This window comes from Trachypithecus francoisi, unplaced genomic scaffold (assembly GCF_009764315.1).
Source record: "Trachypithecus francoisi isolate TF-2019V2 unplaced genomic scaffold, Tfra_2.0 Lachesis_group2, whole genome shotgun sequence".
NCBI lineage: Eukaryota > Metazoa > Chordata > Mammalia > Primates > Cercopithecidae > Trachypithecus > Trachypithecus francoisi.
This window is the reverse complement of record NW_022681465.1, coordinates 116,913,452-116,933,606: the sequence shown is the minus strand read 5'-3', so window position 1 is coordinate 116,933,606 and position 20,155 is coordinate 116,913,452. Positions and strand designations below refer to the sequence as shown.

At 43.3% G+C, this 20,155-nt stretch overlaps 2 protein-coding genes across 4 annotated transcripts in view; one reads left to right on the top strand and one right to left on the bottom strand.

Moving 5' to 3' along the window:
* DOCK2 (dedicator of cytokinesis 2) overlaps positions 1-20,155 on the bottom strand; it is a 323,398-nt gene that overhangs the window by 83,629 nt on the left and 219,614 nt on the right. For all 3 annotated transcript variants that reach the window (XM_033180268.1, XM_033180267.1, XM_033180269.1), the window contains 3 exons: positions 15,217-15,315; positions 12,460-12,554; positions 1,248-1,326 (listed from right to left, as the gene is read on the bottom strand). In XM_033180268.1, the coding sequence (XP_033036159.1) occupies positions 1,248-1,326; positions 12,460-12,554; positions 15,217-15,315 (273 nt within the window). The remainder of the gene's footprint in view (positions 1-1,247; positions 1,327-12,459; positions 12,555-15,216; positions 15,316-20,155) is intronic.
* The window catches only part of INSYN2B (inhibitory synaptic factor family member 2B), a 119,581-nt gene continuing 117,065 nt past the window's right edge, over positions 17,640-20,155 (top strand). The window contains exon 1 of the mRNA XM_033180270.1: positions 17,640-18,106. The gene's annotated coding sequence lies outside the window, so the exon portion shown is untranslated. The remainder of the gene's footprint in view (positions 18,107-20,155) is intronic.

The window sequence follows — 20,155 nt, the reverse complement described above, 5'->3', positions numbered from 1 at the left end:
TCAACAAATACTCATAGGCTGGTGCTCTCAGCAGGGTGAATCTCACAGGCCTCAGCCCAGACATCACCTCCCCAAGAAGACCTACCATGTGCCAGGCACAGAGCATAGAGTTGTTGTGTGTTCAAGGTTTTTATACTCATGAGGCTTAAGTTCTATGGGAGGAAAGAGAGAAAATACGCACGTAGAGAAGAAAGATGATTTCTAATCACATTTAGTGGTATGAAGAGACTCCAGGAAGCCACGTGGTTTTGCATAATGACCGTGGGGTCAGTGGGGGTGATCCTCAGAGAGGAGTCAGGCAGGGGAGGCCTCTTTAAGGAGGAAATATTTGAACAGAAACTTATGGGACCTTACAAGTGGGTTCTCCCAACAAGCCCCTCGTCACATCCGGTTCTGGAAAAACCCTTTGAAGTAGAAAGGGTAGTTGCTGCATTTTACAGATGACTCACTTGAGGCATGGATACAGTCTAGGCCTTGCCTGAAGTTGCTCAGCTTCTGAGAGGTGAAAGCCCAGACAGGAACTGAACAACTTAGATGAGCAAGGAAAAAACACCATCATTGCAGTTCATGAGCTCAGTGTCTCCTACATGCTAAGCCCCCACTGCAAGAGATGCTAGGGATCAGAGGCTTCCCTGGAGGGGATCCTTTTGTGGGGGGCCTTCCCTCTCACCTCTCCAGCCAGAGGCAGCAATCTGGACTTTCCCACAGAGTTTGTTCTTCTTGGGCCTGGACCTGGGCAGGTGTGTCATTCTGTTTGCCCCAGGCACATACTTTTAGGACCCTGAATCTCTTAGAGATCCCAGGTCTTGGCTGAGCACTAAAAATGACTTTGGAAGGAATCAGGAAGCCACAAAGTTGTACTGGAGAACTTGATTGTAAATCATTTTTCATTGTCTATGACTGGCTGCTCTTTTGGCTCCAGGCAATAGAAAAGCAAAAAAAAAAAAAAAGTGATACATTTTTAAAAGGTGGTACCGACTCTGACAATGAATGAATGCAAGTCTCCTTGTTAGCATAAGAACCATTATATAGTCACATTTGCATATGATGATAAGTTGATGACTATTTAATCAAGGACCTGGTTGAAAGCCTGAGAATTTTCTCCCCAGCCACAACCCTCCGTGGAAATCCCCGGAAAGACTGGGACAGCTTCTGTAGGCTTTGGGATATGTCTGATGGAGCGATCAGCCCAAGATGTCAGAGACGCCCTGGGCAGCTCCAAGGGTAGCTCTGTGCCTCATACTCACCTGGAACTCAAAGTTGGTGTGTTCTAGGAACTTCTGGTTCATGGTTTCTGCAAACTTGTTGATAGCTCTCAGGAAGACCCTGGAAGAGGGCAGAAAATTACCAGACCATCTGAGCATGATGCCTTAGGTTCCTTTGTCCTTGTGCCAGACTGAAATACCCTTACCCTCTTTGGGGAGAGGCTCAAAGGCCAAATTACCGATTTAGAGAGGTCAGCGAATGCAGATTAACAACTGTTCACACTCTAGACCTGGGGCTGTTTGCCTTGCAAGAACTCAATAACTGTTTGACTTCTTTTTGAAAATTTGCAATGTCTTATGTTTAAGATATTACAAGCTTATGGCAGAAAATTCATGCTAGAGAGAAATCACCCCCCCGCCCCCAAACAAATAAACAACATGCTACCCCATCCTATCACCTATCGAAAACTGTCATCCACGTTTTGATGAACATAATTTCAAAGGTCTCCCTAGATGTATGTAAACAAATGATATTTTAAGGGTATCATTTTGATAAATGGGGCTAAAAACAAATGCTGTTTCACAGTCTGTCTTTTTTACTCAACAATAAATTGTGTGCTTCTTTCATGCCAATAAATGTAGATATATCTCATCCTTTTTAATCACTGAAGAGCATTCCACTGTATGGCTGTATCACAGTTTGTTTAATCCATTTCTTATTGATGGATCTTTTTGGGTTTTTTTTCTCAGTTTTTTTCTGTAATAAACATTGCTCTAATGATCACTCTTCTGTGTATATCATATACCTGCTATATATACCCCTTCTCCACTGTTCTCCTCCAAGTAATAATACTGGTCAAATGGGCTGGGTGTGGTGGCTCACACCTGTAATCTCAGCACTTTGGGAGGCCAAGGTGGGCGGATCACTTGAGGTCTGGAGTTCAAGACCAGCCTGACCATCGTGGTGAAACCCTGTCTCTACTAAAAATACAAAAATTAGCCGGGCATTGTGGTGCACGCTGGTAATCCCAGCTACTTGGGAAGCTGAGGCATGAAGATCCCTTGAACCCAGGAGGTGGAGGTTGCAGAGTGATCTAAGATCATGACACTACACTCCAGCCTGGGCAATAGTGAGAGTCTGTCTCAAAAAAAAAAAAAAAAAAAAAAAACTTGTCAAATGTCATGCACGTTTATCACTTTGGTACTTGTTGTCAATTTGCATTTCCCCTTAAGTGTCTTCCTGTCCATGTTGTTCTCTCCTTCCTCCTTGCCAAGCCCTTCCGACTGGTCTTGCAGCCTCCTGTCTCTTCATCCTGGAAAGCTCCTTCCTCTAAAGGACAGCTCCGTCACTGGCTGTCCACTGCCTACAGGGTGAGTCCAAGCTCTTTCTCTGGACAGTCCCTCCCCTCATGATGGGACCCCAACCTTCTTTTCTAGGCTTAATTCTTGCTAGTACCCTGTGTTTCTGGTATTTCCCAAATCCCTGTCTATGTTCTTTCTTTGTGTAGAATGTCCCTCGCCTTCTCATCTCTGAAAGTCAGGATTCTTCATGGTCATTATCCTTCCTGGTCCAGATCAAGACTCTTCTTCATTTAGTTTTCCATCATCCCACCAGCCTTAAGTGACTGAGACCACCCCCATTCTCTGAGGTTATTTCTGGCACCCCTCCTATGAGCACACTTTACCTCTAGCTGTCTGTGTGCAGCCACATCTCTTCTTTCAGACTATGAGCTTCTGCAGGGCAGGGTCTGCTGCACTCATGTGTACCTGAAGGAATCCTCATTGCAACTCCCGTTCCCAACGTTCATCATGGTCTAGGATGATTCACTTGTATGACTCAGTAACATCTCTCTCCTTTAGTAGATTCTACTCTTCTGGGAATCACAGACTCCCTCTATGCTCTCACATACTCCCCAGTCCACATGACTTTAACTCCTAAATTTTTATCTCCATCCCTGGCCTCTCCCCTACACACCAGCTTGCACTCCAGCTCTCTGATCTATATCCATACTTGAACAACATATAGGCATCTCAAACTTACATGTCAAAAACTAAACTCCGACCACTTGCCCTCCCCACACCCACCCTGAAATACTTCTTTCTGTAGTCTTCCCATCTAAGTTAAGGACAATTCTATTCTTCCAATTGCTCAGATTGGGGTGAGAAAAAGGAAACAATTTTGGTAACATCCTTGACTATGTCTTTCTCTCATATCCTACACCTGGACTTTACAGAACACATATGCATATAAGAAGTGTCCCCTCCCAGGGAACAAAAAGGCTGGGCTATTTATGCCTTAGCAGCAGCCACTCACTGGTTGAAACTTGCTCCAATGGGCGGGAAGTCCCTGGTACTTCTGGCCTGTCCTGCAGGTAAGCTGAGCACTCTGTAGCCAGACAAAGCCCAGGGAAAGAAAGAAGAAAGAAAGCCTCAGGGTGCATGGGAAATGTCCACCGAAGCTGCCTCCTGATTTTGGGTGGTTCAAGAGATGGTGGGTGGAGAATCTGCAGCATTTGCTACATCAGGCACTGTAGGGCCAGGTGTTCACTAAAATACTGTCATGACTGTTGAACACAGAAGGCAGTGCATCCTGACACTGGGATCACAGGATTTGGACACACACACACACAATGGGTGTGATTTCTGGCTTTGTTACTCTCCAGTGGTGTGGATTTGGAGCATGTTAATATAACCCCTGAGGTTTCAGTCTCCTCCTTTGTGAAATAGCAGTAATGTAACCTTTTTCACAGGGTCACTAGCTGAGGTGGCTTCAGACCCCTCTGGACTGCTTTATTCTTCCAAAGGCAAGAGCCAGACAACAGGGCAGACAGAGGACAGGGCTCAGTTAGCAGCCAGTTTTGAGGCAGGCAACGCCATACAAAAACAGAAATAAAAATCCCACAAAATCTGCCACCCCATCAGGCTGTCACAAAGGGAGATTTCTGTAGTTTTGTTAGTCTGTTATTCACCAATATGTCTTTGAAACAACATCATATTTTGTATTCTCTCCTTAAAGATTAGTTATCTGATCCCCCAGATGGCAATGCATTGAGTGGCTGTCACATTATATGTAAACATCTCAGAACCTCGAATACAATACCGAAGTGAGGGCTTTCAACACATTCTCAGCAGCAACAATGCTATCAGTCATTCCAGGAACAGTCATTATTTTGGTTGTCAGCTTAAACTTGTCTCCAGCCTCAAAGTCCAGTCTAATGACCACGAACCGATTTGCCCCTGTGCTGATGACAGAGATTAGTAGCAGGTAAATCAAAGTTCCTCCCTTTCTCTAGAGCCTTTCATAGCCACACACTGGAAATCACAATATCACTTCACTCTGGGTGCCCATGCTTGGGTTTGGAAAAATGAGGCATTTTTCTTCTCATTTTTCTTATTTTTTTAAAAACAGTAATAGGCCGGGCACAGTGGCTCACGTCTATAATCCCAGCACTTTGGGAGGCCGAGATGGGTGGATCATGAGGTCCGGAGTTCGAGACCAGCCTGGCCAACATGGTGAAACCTCGTTTCTACTAAAAATGAGGAGAGAGAGAGACCCTCTCATATTGTTTTATATTGTTTTATACTCAGTACCTATTTTAAGAAAAAAACAAGGAAGTAAAACCAAAGACAGGCAGCCCAGTGCCAGGCCCAAAACCAGGCCTGGGCCTGCCTGGCCTAAACCCAGTAGTTAAAAATCAACTCATAACTTAGAAACTGATATTACTAATGTTTGGACGAACGGAGGCAAGATGGTGCACTTCCGGGTTCTTCATCACCAACTTTTCCCACGGGCGCCAAAATGCAGCCGGCGCCCGGGAAGGTGCAGACCAACCGGGCATGTGCCAGGTGACGTCAATCCGAAGAGACTACGATTTACCTGGTCACACCTACGGAATGGCCCCTGACACGCCCGTGCCCTGCCTATTGCCCTCCCACTCCTAGAAAAGCCGCTCCGGACGGACGCCACGCACGGACTTCCCAGCCCCACTCCTGTCGGGATGTTGGGACTGTGTCAGGAACTCCACCCGAGAGCCCCACCAGGGGACTCCGCCGGCCTCCTTTGCCGGAGGCCGACAGACCTCTCCCTACCCACCTACTTCCCTGAAGCTAGGTGACCAAAAATAAATTTGCCGTTTTGCTCCTACCCTTGCCTACCGGCTGGTTCTTTTGTGCCTGCTCTGCTGGTCTTAGAAAAACAAATCAACTAATAGATTCCAGGCATTGTATAAAAGAACGTAGTGAAACTCATGGCCCTGTTTTGTTTCTCTCTGACCACCGGTGCATGCAACCCCTGTCACGTACCCCTTGCTTGCTCAAATCAATCATGACCCTTTCATGTGAAATCTTTAGTGTTGTGAGCCCTTAAAAGGGACAGAAATTGTGCACTCAGGGAACTTGGATTTTAAGGCAGTAGCTTGCCGATGCTCCCAGCTGAATAAAGCCCTTCCTTCTATAACTCAGTGTCTGAGAGGTTTTGTCTGCGGCTCGTCCTGCTACAAAAATACAAAAATTAGCTGGGCATGGTGCATGTACCTGTAATCCCAGCTACTCGGGAGACTGAGGCAGGAGAATTGCTAGAACCAGGGAGTTGGAGGTTGCAGTGAGCCGAGATCACACCACTGCACTCCAGCCTGGGCGACAGAGTGAGACTCCGTCTCAAAACAACAACAACAACAACAACAGCAATAACTGTACTTAAAGCCTAAGAACTCATACAGTAAAGTGGGTTAGGATGAAAACACACTCAACTCTATTACTGTCAACAATGAACCTGAATTGTTGAAAACAAAGTTCATTATCGAATCTCAACCTAGCACTTCCTGTGTCTCGTCTGTGTTGCTTAGTGGCTGTATAGGAGGAAGAACAATCCCAACCACGGTTTTCAACTGCCTGCCAGGCTCCACACTAGGGGCTTTGCATGGATTCTTTCCTCTGTTGCTTTTGTTTTTCTAACGCTCACCCATCTCTGAATGAGATATGGTTTCCACTTTAGAGACGTGAGTTTAGGTAACTTTCCCAAAAGCCCAGGCAGTACATGTAAAATCAGGATTTACATGTAGTTACACTGTCTGCAGAATCTAGGTATTTAACCACAGGGCAGTTCTGTCCACAAGGACATCTCTGTAATTCTGTTCAACCCAAGCCGTGAGCTCACTTTATTAATAATAACAAAGATGGAAGTATCAATTGCCACAATTCATATGGCCTGTGCTAAGAGCTCTACAAACGTTATTTCATTTAATTCTATAAAGTGAATTAGGAGCTACTGTTATACCCTTTTAACATAAGAGGAAACGGAGCCTTAGAAAGAGCAAATAATTTCCCCACATTCAAACAGCAAAGAAGCAGAAGAGTCTAGACCTAAACTCAGGTTTGTCTTTCTCTAAAGTGTTTCCAATGAACCAGAAGGACACTCTGGCTCCTTGAACTTCCGGCACTGGCATGCTTCCACTCATGCCTGCCATACACGAAGCCCTTCGCACTTCGTCCATATCATTCTGCTGCCTGCCCACAGCTGACTGGGTCCAGGGCCAACACGTGACTCAAAGCAGTCATGCATGGGCTGGCCAGCAGCCCATGGGTGGTCTTATGGATATAGTACTGTGCAATGGAGACACCCAAGCCTGGACAGAAGTAGATCCATCCTTTCAAACAGCCCACAAGGAGGGAGAATGCAATCTGAGCCTGGAGCAGAAGCCATGGACAGATGATTCCATGAGGAACCAGAAGCCATATGCAATAGAGCAGGGAACAGATAAGTCAGCTGTTGTGAGTAGGAAGAAGCTGGCAGAAAGAGGAGCCAAACCCAGGCTTGCTATCCTGAAAACTGTTCCATGTGAGGCCTCACAGAGCCTGCTGGCTCGAGTCCCCAGCTTCCTACTTCTCTTCATGTGGCAGAACAAATCCTGGTGTCAGAAGGCAGCCGAGAATAAGCCTATACATACTACATGTACTACTCCCTGGCCTGGGCCCAGGAGTGGAAGGTGCACACAGAGTCCTACAGGTGCTGCAAGCCAGCCAGGGTCACCTTCCCAGTCAGCCACTCTTCTGAGCTGCGGCCGTGGGCTGGGTGGTTGACCTCTGTGAATCTCAACTGCCCCATCTGTAAAAGGAGCCATGTGTGAAGACTAAATGAGATGCAGTACAGGAAGCAGGGGCCCAGTGCCTGCACATAGATGTCCTCAGTACATGTCAGCTGTTGTTGTTATGGTTATCCTTAACTGCCCACTGCCTCGAAGTTCTGGGGCAGGAGGATATGAGGCTGAAGATACTCCCATGTGACAACACAGCATGGACCCATGCCCACAGGCAGTATCATGTGAATAAAAGAGGGGAGAGAGGCGGACATGCCCTATCTGTTGAGATGCACCAAGGGAGAGAAAGGGCCACTCCAAATCCCAATCCCCTGTCATTCATGGGATGTGGTTGATTCTACTGGTCAGAACTAAAGATAAAAGCATTGACTGGAAGACATAGACATCCCTCCTCTTGAGCCACTGCGATATCCATTCTCCCACAGAGCCTTTAAGTGCCTCTGTTACAACACACAAAATGCTCCATGGACCAAAAGGTTAGAATGAATCGGCATATTCCAGCTCAGTGACAGGACACGGTTTACCCCAAGTGGCCGCAAACATTTTCTGCATAATTTGGGATTCCAGTTAGGGATGCAGCAGGCTCCCGGGATCGGGATCCTGCAGCCAGCTGGATGTCAGGATTAGGTGTTCTTTGCTGATTAATGAAACCATGAGGAGGTAAGCTGGGCACGGTGGCTCATGTCTGTAATCCCAGCACTTTGGGAGGCTGAGACGGGTGAGTCACCTGAGGTCAGCAGTTCAAGACTAGCCTGGCCAATGTGGCAAAACCCTGTCTCTGTTAAAAATATAAAAATTAGACAGGCATGGTGGTGTACACCTACAATCCCAGCTACTGAGGGGGCTGAAGCAGGAGAATCACCGGAATCCAGGAGGTGGAGGTTGCAGTGAGCTGAGATTGTGCCATTGCACTCCAGCCTGGGTGACAGAGGGAGACTCTGTCTCAAAAAAAAAAAAAAAAGAAAGAAAGAAAAAGAAAAAAAAAAACCGTTAAGAGGGTTCATTCTTTCTTGATTACATGGACTGGAGGAGGTAGGGACCCCAAAAATGAATAATCACTACAAATTAAGGTAGGTAGGATGAAGGAAAATGGGTGTCAGTGATTCAACAGCACACTGATGGAACCACCATATGAAAAGGTAGACAAGACCCAGCCCGGATTTGCTGCTTCCGTGAAGTAGTTTGGATATATCCAGACCATAGAAATAGAAATAGAAAGTAAAATTAACTAACATTTATGAAGCACTTGCTCTGTGTCAAACACTGTTCTAACTACTTTCTACATATTGTTTCATTTTAGTTCCCACAAATATCCTCTGTGGTAAGTATCATTATTAGCCACATTTTACAGTGAGGAAAACGGAGTCCAGAGTGGTGAAGGAACTTGCTCAGATGGAATTTGAACCCAGGCAACCGTAAGTCCTAACTGCCCTGTTCTGCCTCTGGTCTCTCTCTGGGCTCCGAATTCATGACAGCAACTGCAGCTTACATTTCCATGGGAATATTTACTGTTTCCCCAGCTAGACCGGAAGCCCTCTGCCTTCTGGGACCATAGCTTCAATTGGCCTGTCCATTGCCTAGAACCCTGGATGCCCATGAACTTCAATAAATATTTGGTGGTTGACTGCATTTAGGGTAACTTTAGGGATGTGTATAAATCCTAAGCCTCCTCAAAATGTTGGATCTCTAGAGTGAGGTGCAGATGGAAGAGAGGTAAAAGAGGTTTCCAGGCATAATCTTGTTCATTTACAACATTATAAAGAACTTGATCATTTAAAAATTAACGACATCATGTAAATCAGATCTTCCTCAGTGTTGCAGCTTACCAAAAAGAAAAACGCTCTAACAGGAAGCATTTCTCGCAGGAGATGTGTCACTATGTCTGCATACACAAACAGTACACAGCTGGGGAGACATTAAAATCCAGAAAACCCCACTCCCTTTTCCAACAAACAGATAAGTAAATAATAGATGACTAATGCATATATAATACAGAAATCATAGGTGATAATAGAAAAATTATAAAAACAGGCCAAATATAATAACATACAGATCATGGAAGGAAGGAAGAAAAGTTAGTTGGAATGTCCAGACATACTGACAAGTGAAGTTGGCCCTGACCACATGAATAAGCTGCATCTTTTTGGAGAAAAGAAAATGGTATTCTGGGGAATACTGGTCCGGGGTAAGTCATGGTACATGTTCTGTTTATCTAAATTGGGTTGAAATTGTTTACTAGTGGCATGACCTTGGAGAGCTGTTTCACCTCTCTGGGCAAAATGCACTTAATAATATGGAGATTACTTTGGGAGGCCGAGGCAGGCAGATCACCTGAATTCTGGAGTTCAAGACCAGCCTGACCAACATAGAGAAACCCCTTCTCTACTAAAAATACAAAATTAGCCAGGTGTGGTGGCGCATGCCTGTAATCCCAGCTACTCGGGAGGCTGAGGCAGGAGACTCTCTTGAACCTGGGAGGTAGAGGTTGCAGTGAGCCGAGATCACGCCATTGCACTCCAGCCTGGGCAACAGGAGCGAAACTCTGTCTCAAAAATAAATAAATAAAACAATAATAATAATACAGAGATTAAGCGCATTGGCTTCAACGAAATGGCTTCTGTTTCTTTTCAGCAATGCAACAGGAAGTATGTTACTTATCTATTCTGCACCTCAGCTTCCTCTTATATAATATGTGAATTACAGTTGTTCTATATTATAAAGTTGTTGGGAGGATTAAATGAACTAATACATGTGAAGCCTTTGCAACAGTGATGGATCTAGGTACTTAATAAATGTTAGCTATTATAATATCATACAAAATGCAAAAATAGTGAGAACATTTCATGTGTTCTACAAATATAAGAGATCATTTTGGCTAGAAGATGAAGAAAATCTTCGAACTAAGCTATGTGCCTGCAAGGAGAATAAAGTAATCTTTTCTGGTTGACATTAACACGTGCTTCTTTAGTCCAAGGCTAAGTTTGTTGTCATCGCCTAGTGATATCAATGCTATTATTATTGAGTTTTTCCTTGATACTGGCACTGTGCTAAGGAGTAACTCATTCTATCCTCATACACATAACGCAATTTTCATGAAATAGAAACTACCGTTATCCCCATTTTACAGATCAGGAAACTAACACTCCAAGAGGTCAAAAGACTTCTCACGAAAGAGAAAATGGCAGAATTAAAGAGTCTGAAGCCCAGGCTGTGTTCCGGAGTCTAACTTTTTTCTTTAATGTAAAAAAAAATAAGTAGTTGGCTGACCCTTAAGAGATACAGATCTATTATTTCTATTTAGGAGAGATTTCCAATTAAGTCCCTGAGGAGACTACATTCTAATTTTCTAGGTATAAAGAAACAAGGATTATTGTATCATTTCTGGGGGCCTGTCCCAAAAATGACTAAAGTTTGAATCAAGCTGGGATTTCAGGAGGAGATATTCCTTCAAAGCACTCCCACGGGGCCCAGCATATCTTTCTTCCAGAAGGACCATTAGATATCTCAGAAGGAGAAGTTGCCTGGCCAGGGCTCTAGTCCCAAGACCCTGGATCAAGGCTGGATATCTGTGCATTCAGCTGCCCATCATTTAGTCCTCTTTCTGGTAACAACTTTTAGACCTTCCTTTGAAGAACTACTTTCCCTGCTTCTTTCCTTATCCCCTGACTTTGTGGTTTTGGTAGAACTGACCACACCACCCACCCCCAGTTCCAAAGGCGGGTCATGAAATCCAAGCCTGATTTAACAGCACATTTCATTCCGCTGGCCGCAGAGGTCAATGGATGGGCGTGTAGCCCAGGCCAGACTTTTGAAGACCGGCCTCAGAATTTTTTCTGTACCTACAGAAAAGGAAGTCTTTTCATTCTATCGTCATTGAAAATACAACAAGGAATATGTCTGCAACTTCTAGAGTCCATTTTCCCCACTATGAATACAGCATCTGCCTGAGAATAAGGTAAATAGAAAAAGCAGAGAGAGACACACACACACAGATTCTCTTCATTGCTCTTTGAGCACCTAGATACATCCATGCCTGAAGCCACACCTCAGGGTTCTTTCAGTTATGTGTGCTAATACATTCTCTTTTTGCTTGGACAAATTTGAGTTAGTCTTTCCTCTTTCCCTTTCACTTCAGAGAATTCTGATTTTGTCTTTTTAACTTCTCCCCTTATTCTGCCCTCTAGAGATATTTCTATCTTTGCCAGCCCAATGCTTGTTTTTTTGATATAAAACAAGGGCAATAGGTAGAGGGAGATAAAACTAGACACCAGTATAATATGAAGGACTTTCCATGAAAGAGTCTAAAACAAATAAAAGAAGCCAAAGGAAAGCAGGGAGAAAGAAAAGGGAAGAGCCAAGAAGATGCTGTTTTAAAGGAATTGACGGGCAGGATTTGGGAATCAGGTTCTGAGAGAGGCTTGGGAAAATCCAAGGAATATTAGAAATAAGCCCAAGGGAATATTAGAAAATATTAATGAATGTTATAATTTGGATTTTACTTTGGTGAAATGATATAAGAGATCTAGCAGCAAAGACTGAAATTGTTTAGAATTACTTTTATCTCTTGAAGCGCCATAGGACATCTAAGTTATACTTGGGTTACACTGATAGTCTAGGAGTGTTAACAGGTATTACAGATATACGCATAGACATGCCAAATGCACATCCTATGTGCAAATGGATGGGCACATGGAATGCTGTATCCTAAATCCTCTTCTTAGAAAAAAATCACATTAGCATATTAAAAGCTCGGAGAAGTCCTGCAGCATGGAAATCTATTCAAAGCTGTTTAATGAATGCTTCCTAAACTTATTTTACCATGCCACAGAATGTATTTTATCATTTTTTTAAAAATTAAAATAATATATTTTAAAATGCTTTTCTAAGATCTCCTGTCCCAAGAGTTTAGGAAAGGCTTCAGAGATGAAGTATGATATTCTAACAGGGATTTGAAAAAGGGAGAAGGTGGGGAGGACTTTTTGAGTAGCTTCAAGATTGGTGAGGAGTCTTTCCTTGGGTTTAAAGATAGAAAGAAAGGATGCCTTAACACTTTAATTTCTTTTCAGCAGGGAGAAATTGTCCCTACTTTAACTCGAAACAGGTGATCTTTGAAGTGAGGGCTGGGTAAGGTAGCTTTATAGAAGCAGGTAGCAGCTCACCTGTTCTGAACCATGCTCATGGCCATCCAGTCTCCAGGGTACACGTTCTTTCCAATGAGGTCCTTGAACATGATGAAGGTCTCCATCAAGAAGTCCTGAAACAATGAAGCACAGCACACATGTCATTCTGTTTTACAGGAACTCAGAGCTTGCCGGCTCTTTAAATTTTTTCTTTATTATATTTTGGAGGGAGGAAAAGGGAAGGGACACAGCCTTTCATTAACCAAATTAAATGGAAGCTTAAAGATTGAATGCTGGAATGACTTTTCCCAAATATCAGTGGAACATGAAATATGGGATATGAAAATGCTCTCAAAATAAAGCACTATTAATTTCATCTTTGGGAATAAAGAAGTAAATGTACCATTGATGTAGTAATTTTATAATCATTTTCCCAAATATGTATTTGAGAAGGAAATAATCTCACTGTATGAAAGCATCTCAGGTCATTGAGCAAATAAACTCTTATTAAAATGAATCTAATTAGCAGTGCTGTAAATACAGCTAATTCATATGTCTCTCACACACACACACACACACACACACACGAGCAGATTGGATGAGACACAATGACAGGAACTCTTCCTCTCCTTTGAAGAGGTTCAAAGTGGACTTCAGCACCCTCCCTAGACTTTGCAGTGAGCCAAACTTTTTCTCCATCTTTGGAGAACACAAATTAAAGACAAATCCGGAGGCTGGGCATGGTGGCTCACACCTGTAATCCCAGCACTTTGGGAGGCCGAGAAGGGTGGATCCTGAGGTCAAGAGATTGAGACCATCCTGGCCAACATGGTGAAACCCTGTCTCTACTAAAAACACAAAAATTAGCTGGGCGTGGTGGCGCACACTGTAATCACAGCTACTCGGGAGGCTGTGGCAGGAGAATCACTTGAACGTGGGGGGCAGAGGTTGCAGTGAGCCAAGATCGCACCACTGCACTGCAGCCTGGTGACAGAGCGAGACTCTGTCTCAAAAAATAAAAAATAAACAAAGACAAATCCAGATAGGTAAGACCAGAATCACTGGCACTGAGACCCTTTTGAGCTGGAGGTAGTGAAGTCATACCACCAGTGTGCTTTAGGTAAAATTCAAAATCTAGAGGAAATTCGTCCAGAGTTGTTTCCTTAAGTTGGTGGTTTTCAAATTATTTTAACAGCAGAATTCCTTGTTCAAAGAAAGTCTTACCTGGAGCCCAATATATAAAATATATAAAGGTAGAACAGCTCTGGTGGAATTTTGTGTGTGTGTGTGTGTGCGTGTGTGTTTGTGTGCATGCACGCATGTGTGCACGTTTATGGTAAAGCATAGTGAGGATAGGAGGAACATAATTTGAAAATCACTGCTTTAAGCTAAGTTGCAAAATTCTAGGGAATGGCATTTATTCTTTTCCAGGAATCTTTGTTGCTAGGGAAAACTACCTCAATACTTTAAGTCCTTGTTTCTACATCAGCAGAATGGGGATAATATCTACTTCAAAGGGTGACTGTGAGGATTAAGTGCATACTGCCAATCAGATGCTTAGTACAGAGCCTGGTCTCTTACAAATTCTCATTACATGATGATGATGATGGTATTATTATATTATTCATAATTAATGTCACCTGGGCAAGTGTGGCTATCATCACAGGCACATCTCCTTCGTATGGAAATGAAGAAGGCCCCTGGCTCATAGATGGGAAGAATGGCTTCTTAATGAGAAGAGACAGCGTGGTATAAGGGTTACAGTCAATGTCCAGACCTTACCTCCACCACATACTAGCTATGGGACCTTGGGCAAGCAGATTGTAGACTTGTGAAATATGACTCCTAATTCCCATGTCATACTTTTGTGAGGGTTATGTAAGAAAATGTGTATGTTCAATCAATAAGAATCCCATTTCTTACCTTCTTCCCCCAGAGACCTTTCCTTCCATAGAGGATCAAAACTTAGGAGTCCAGTTTTTCTATTTCCATGTCTTAAGCTATAGGGAAATTGGAGGTTGAGGGAAAGGTTCCATTTCTTGCCAATCTTGCTCCAATGGAGAGAACATCTCATTACCGAATGGATGAAGGGGTAGGGCATTGACTTTCTAATGATTCCTTTTTTTTTTTATGAGCCTCTCTCTGAGGTTGATCCAATTTTGGTGCCCTGGTCTCTCTAGGGAGAGTTGACAGTGACCTCAAGCAGTGGGACTCCTGAACCTGGTAGCGACAAGACAGTGAGAAAGGTGGCCACACTGAGGGCAAAGGGTGCTCTGCTCCACCCTTGGGGCAGGAATAGCCTGGGCTGGGCTCTATGTTAATGAAGTCATCAGCTTCAGAGATAGAAGCCACAGGCCACCGGCAGATGGTCTTGCAGCAAATGCCTCCTGAGAGGCTAGAAGAAGGGGGCCCAGAGGCCAACTTTCTCTAGGCATTTGTGATTTTAATAAGAGCTATATTTTACTAAGCACATACTACATGAGAGCTATTGTCTTCTCATGCAACCCCTTCTTAGCCCTATGACATAAATTATATTATTCCCACTTTACAAATAAAAGAGATTCACCTGCCCATGGTCACAGAGCTAGCAAGTGACAAATCCTAGATGCAAACCTAAGACTGTATGACTCTAACACTCATGCTCTTAAACCCTGAAATGTCTGTGATTCATCAATACATATTGGTTAAGTCATATCTAGATTATATGGTAGACATTCAGGTCTCTCTGACAGGGACAGAAGGCATGTTCCAGAGATGAAAGAGTTCTTCCTCGCCCCCAGCATCCTACAGACTCACCACAAGTTCAGAGCTGGTCTGGAAGGTCTCAATGTAGAAGGAGTAGTGCTGGTCACCCATCTGGTTTAAGATGGCTGTCATACATGCCACAAAGTGACTCTGCAAGAAATGAAGAAAAATACCACAAATAGTTGAGAGAGGACCATGGAAAACTTCCCTGTGAGAAAATGTCTCCTTATGGCTCATTCATCAAAAAAGTATTTACTGAGTACTATTATGTGCCTGGGAGTGTAATAGGAGTGCCAAACATAAACATGACACCTGACCCATTACCTCTCCTGCTGCTCGCACACTGGGGAAAGAGCCCTGTACTTGTGTCAGGAAATTCAGCCTATATCAAAATCATGGAGACAGTTTCATTTCATGACAAATAATTTTACATGTGTAAGTCCCAATTGTCTCATCTGTCAAATGGGACAATAATTCATCTGAATCTACCTCTAGAGGAGTATCAAACCAATCAGATGGCTCCTTTAGCACCTTGAAATGCACTAAAGTTCTCTGCAGAGGAATCCGTAGTTGGATCACCAGGAATCAGTCAGTGGCAACCCAGCACCTCCTGGGACCTGCCAGTTGGTAAGGGCTGAGAGGGATGAAGGAAATGAGAAGAGATGGCCCTTGCTCTTTGTGAGTTAGTGATCTAGTCAGGAAAGAAAGATTAATTCATGAGAGAAAAAGAGTAAGACCCTCAATTTGCAAAGCCAGCTAAGTACCAGAAAGATGCAAACAAGAGGGCAACCAAAGCAGGGACACAGAGAGGAGACCCTGGGAGCAGAGGAGGAACCACACCCTTTCACGCACCAGAAGACATCAGCATAGCCTTTTCTGCTTCCTCTTTCCCAGATTTTATCAGTCCATATCAGGGTGAGTTTTCAGTGTCTGCAAGCAGCATTCAGGGAGATCTATTCCGGAACCTAGTAAACAAAGCACTAGCCACGAATCCACCAGGGGTGAGAAGTCATTCTTGACTGTCTCTTGCAGGTTTCCACTGGAGCTGCCATCTTGGCCAAATGAAGTTCCACTGTGGTCCGGCCAAGCACGGGCTTGTGGAAGATGGCCTGACTGGAAGTATTATGTTTGAACCAAAAAAATAAAGGCATTTTTTACCATAAACTGCTGCCTTTTTTATAAAAAAAAAAAGTTCTTCTTTTGTTAATAAAATAACAAATATGAAATATATACAGGCATACCTTGAAGATATTATGTGTTTGGTTCCAGACCACCACAATAAAGTGAATATCACAATCAAGCCAGTCACATGAATGTTTTGGCTTCTCAGTGTATATAAAAGTTATGTTAACACTGTATTGTAGTCTATTAAGTATGCAATAGCATTATGTTTAAAAAAACATAAATTTTAATTTGAGAACATAAACCTTAATTTAAAAAACTAAATGATCTAAAAAACTCTAATGATCATCCGAACCTTCAGTAAATAAGAATCATTTTGCTGGGGGAGGGTCTGGGCTTGATGCTGATGGATGCTGACTGATCAGGGTGGTGGTTGCTGAAGACTGGAGTGGCTGTGGCAGTTTCTTAAAAAAAGAACAGTGAAGTTTGCCTTCATGAAGTTTGTTTATGGTGCCCTAAAATAATTGTAATAGTAACATTAAAGGTCACTGTCACAGATCACCATAACAGGTATAATAATAATGAAAAAAATCTGAAATATTGCTTGGATTTCCAAACTGTGATGCAGAGATATGAAGTGAGCACAGGCTGTTGGAAAAATGGTGCCAAGAGACTTGCTCAATGCAGGGCTGCCACAAACCTTCAATTTATAAAAAACAGGTATCTGTGAAGCATAATAAAACGAGGTATGCCTGTATGTATATATACATGTGTATATACTTCCTCCCAGGTTTACAATTTCGTTCCAGTGGTAGAGAAACAGGAAGCCTTTTGGAAAACTGTTTTGTAAGCTTACACTCCCAAAAGTAGCTCCCATGATACGGATTTTCATTTGTTTCTAGGTTCTTTCCAATTGAGAAGTTAGGGATAGCCTGCTTTCCTTGTCAGCAGGAAAAGCTATATAATTAGTAGGTCTCAGAACAAAGTGAAAAATGCAAAGCCCTTGTTTAAAATTATTCAGTTTTGAAACAGCCATGGAGCCCTTCTAAGCAAGGTGCCCGTCATGACTGCGAAGGTTACAAGCCCAGGAAGCTGGCTCTCCCTGCCAAGTGACCACCACACCCACACACCATAAATGACTAGAAAACATGCAAATACGGAGGAGATCACAAAGCTGAGACTCTCAGGGACAATGGCTGATGATGCTTTCTTAATAGGAACTTGTAGCCTCTACACTGAGTGGCACCTCCTTGAAGAGCCAGAGTCAAATTTGTTTTCCTGCTCAGGCCCCCAGGGGGTGGTACTGGGTGTGTGAAATTATCCCTTTCAAACTAGACAGAACACCGCCGTCACTAATTTAACCAGCTCCCACTTAAATCAAGAAATAACCATTATTCTCGTTTCTACCTCCAGCCAGGCCAAATGCAAGAAAGGAGAAACCTTAGCATTTGAGGGGTGTAGGAGTGTGTGTATGTGCATGTGTGTGTGCGTGCATAGGTGTGTGTGTGTGTGTCTATACACACACAGGAGCGTGTGTTTCCGCTGCTCCCTCCATCTCTCCTCTCCCTTCCTTAAAGAATTCAGCCTGTGGCCACTAGAGGTCTTTTCTTTTCACATGGTAGCTGCCGAGCAGTTTGTTCGGCTTTTTATTTATTCCTACGTGAGCAGACCCACTACACTTCTTGCATATCAACAGTGAAAATTACAATATAAAGGACTTATTATTCCTTCTTTTGGAGTAATTTTGCTGCTGGTCAAAGCCTGGCTCATTGTGCAAGAAAGGGGGACCATCCTTTGCAGGTAATTCCACTGCTTCAAGGTAAGAGATGTGGGTAGGTTTTATTTTTTATGATCGATGATCCTCTAAGAGAAAATGTGATCGTCTCTTGGACAATAGTTTACTTTTAAAGCTTTGACTTGAATGAACAGTGAGACTGGGAGCTTGTGTGTATGTGCGTGGTGGTATGTAGCGGAAAATACACCACTGTCAGAACTGCAGGCTCCTCAAATGCATAGACATGGAATGCTTGTTATTTCCAATGGCTTGATTTGAATTGGAAAGGGGAGAAAAGCAAAGAAAAACAAACCTTGGCTCTCAAGTTGCCTGGAATTGACTTGAAAAGGATGCATTGTCTTAAGCCTTGTTTAGAGAAACTTCCATTCTTCATTTTAAAAGATAAAAAGGGAGGGGGATTCTAGTCCCCACCTAGAGAGAGTGGCTATTTTATGAAAGAAACCATTATCTTTTTATTAGGAGTTGGTTGGTGTGTTGTAGTTCACTGATCAATCAAAATTACTTTTACCAGCTTGTTAATTTCTTAGTTCTCACTACCACATAGAAAAACCTGGTTGCATGCCTTTCAGTACGATTTGTAGTGCAATGTGACTGAAGTTTGGACAAGTTACCTGCATTTGGCTGTTAATGAAAAGTGACAGTGTTTCACTTCTGACTAGAAGCATCTTTTTTTTCTGCTATGGTGTCTAGCCCACTTTGGTATCAGATCTGTGGGAAATCACACCGATGTGACTGATTGATAACCTGAAGCGGAGTGAGACACTAGCAGCAGCTTCGTATTCAGAAAAGTCTCCTTTCTGTCATTTGGATTTTAAAAACCACCTCTTTTGTCACACAGTGACAGAATCATGGAATAACATTTTGCTTCTCTGACGTGTGTCTCTTTTTCAGTAGTTTCCTCAAAAATGGCATTTGTGTCCTGCCCCTCTGTAAAAGTTTGAGACCTTACTTCCATATCCACCATGTCTTAAATTTTTAGAAGAAGACATAGGAATAGGGGGTGAGGGGATGTTGATCAGACTGCATTTGCCCTAGCAACTTAGATAGCCCTAACAGTGTCGTTGTTCAAACTTTATAGTGTAGGAGCTCGAACTCCCAGCCCTGTCAGAAACCTGGAAAAGCCTGAATACTACATGGGGGACAGAGGGGTGGAGGGATCCCTTGTAGTCTCCAGGCTAGCAAGAATCCCCCTCTTTTCATCCCTGGCAGAAATTCTGTAATTGACATATTTACTACCTAGGAATGAGGCAGCCACTCATCCATACCCAAGCAGCATGCCAGGATGGGAAATTGCTTCTTAAAACAGAATTCCAGGGAGACTTGCATATTAAATTCCAGAGAGAAATTGTATCTGAGACTCTGGCACAAACCAGGCAGTGTCACCTCGCCCCAATTGGGATGGTTTAAAACATGGCTAATGAATCACAGCATGAAGAGACACAGTTTGAAACTAGGTCAAACGTGTAAAAATAAGTGCAATCATCACAGGCACTTGGCTGATGAGGGGCTACTTAACACCTTGAGTGGCAGGGCTTATTTGCTGTACAGAACCCTCTTCAGTGATCCAAGACAATCAATCCTCTCAATTAATTCAGCCCATCGGGACATAGGGAGGTCTTGCACACTTGGAAGCTCCAAAGGAAAAGAGTGAGGGTCTGTTCACTGTGTGACGGTGAGGGAAAAAAATAGAAACCCAATATTGTGTGACCAGAATTAATTAGCTGGGATACTAGGTGATTGTGATCAGGAGATTAGCTCTTCCCAAATCATTCCATTCTTTTGCATTAAAAAAGACATCATCATCATCATCGTCGTCATTATATTGATAATGCCAATAATTTTAGTGTACAACATTCAACTTAAACATATTTATTTAACAACCTCTAATGCAAACACACCTACACATACACACACACAGCCAGGACCCCTGCAGTGCCAAGGGAACTGAGGGAAAGGCTACCAGTTTGCCCTGTCTTGGGAAACAAACAAAATAGGGGCGAGGGACATGGGTGCTGCCCATGCATCCCCCACTCACCTAAGATTAGTAGGAGTGATGAGATCGCAGAGGGAGAG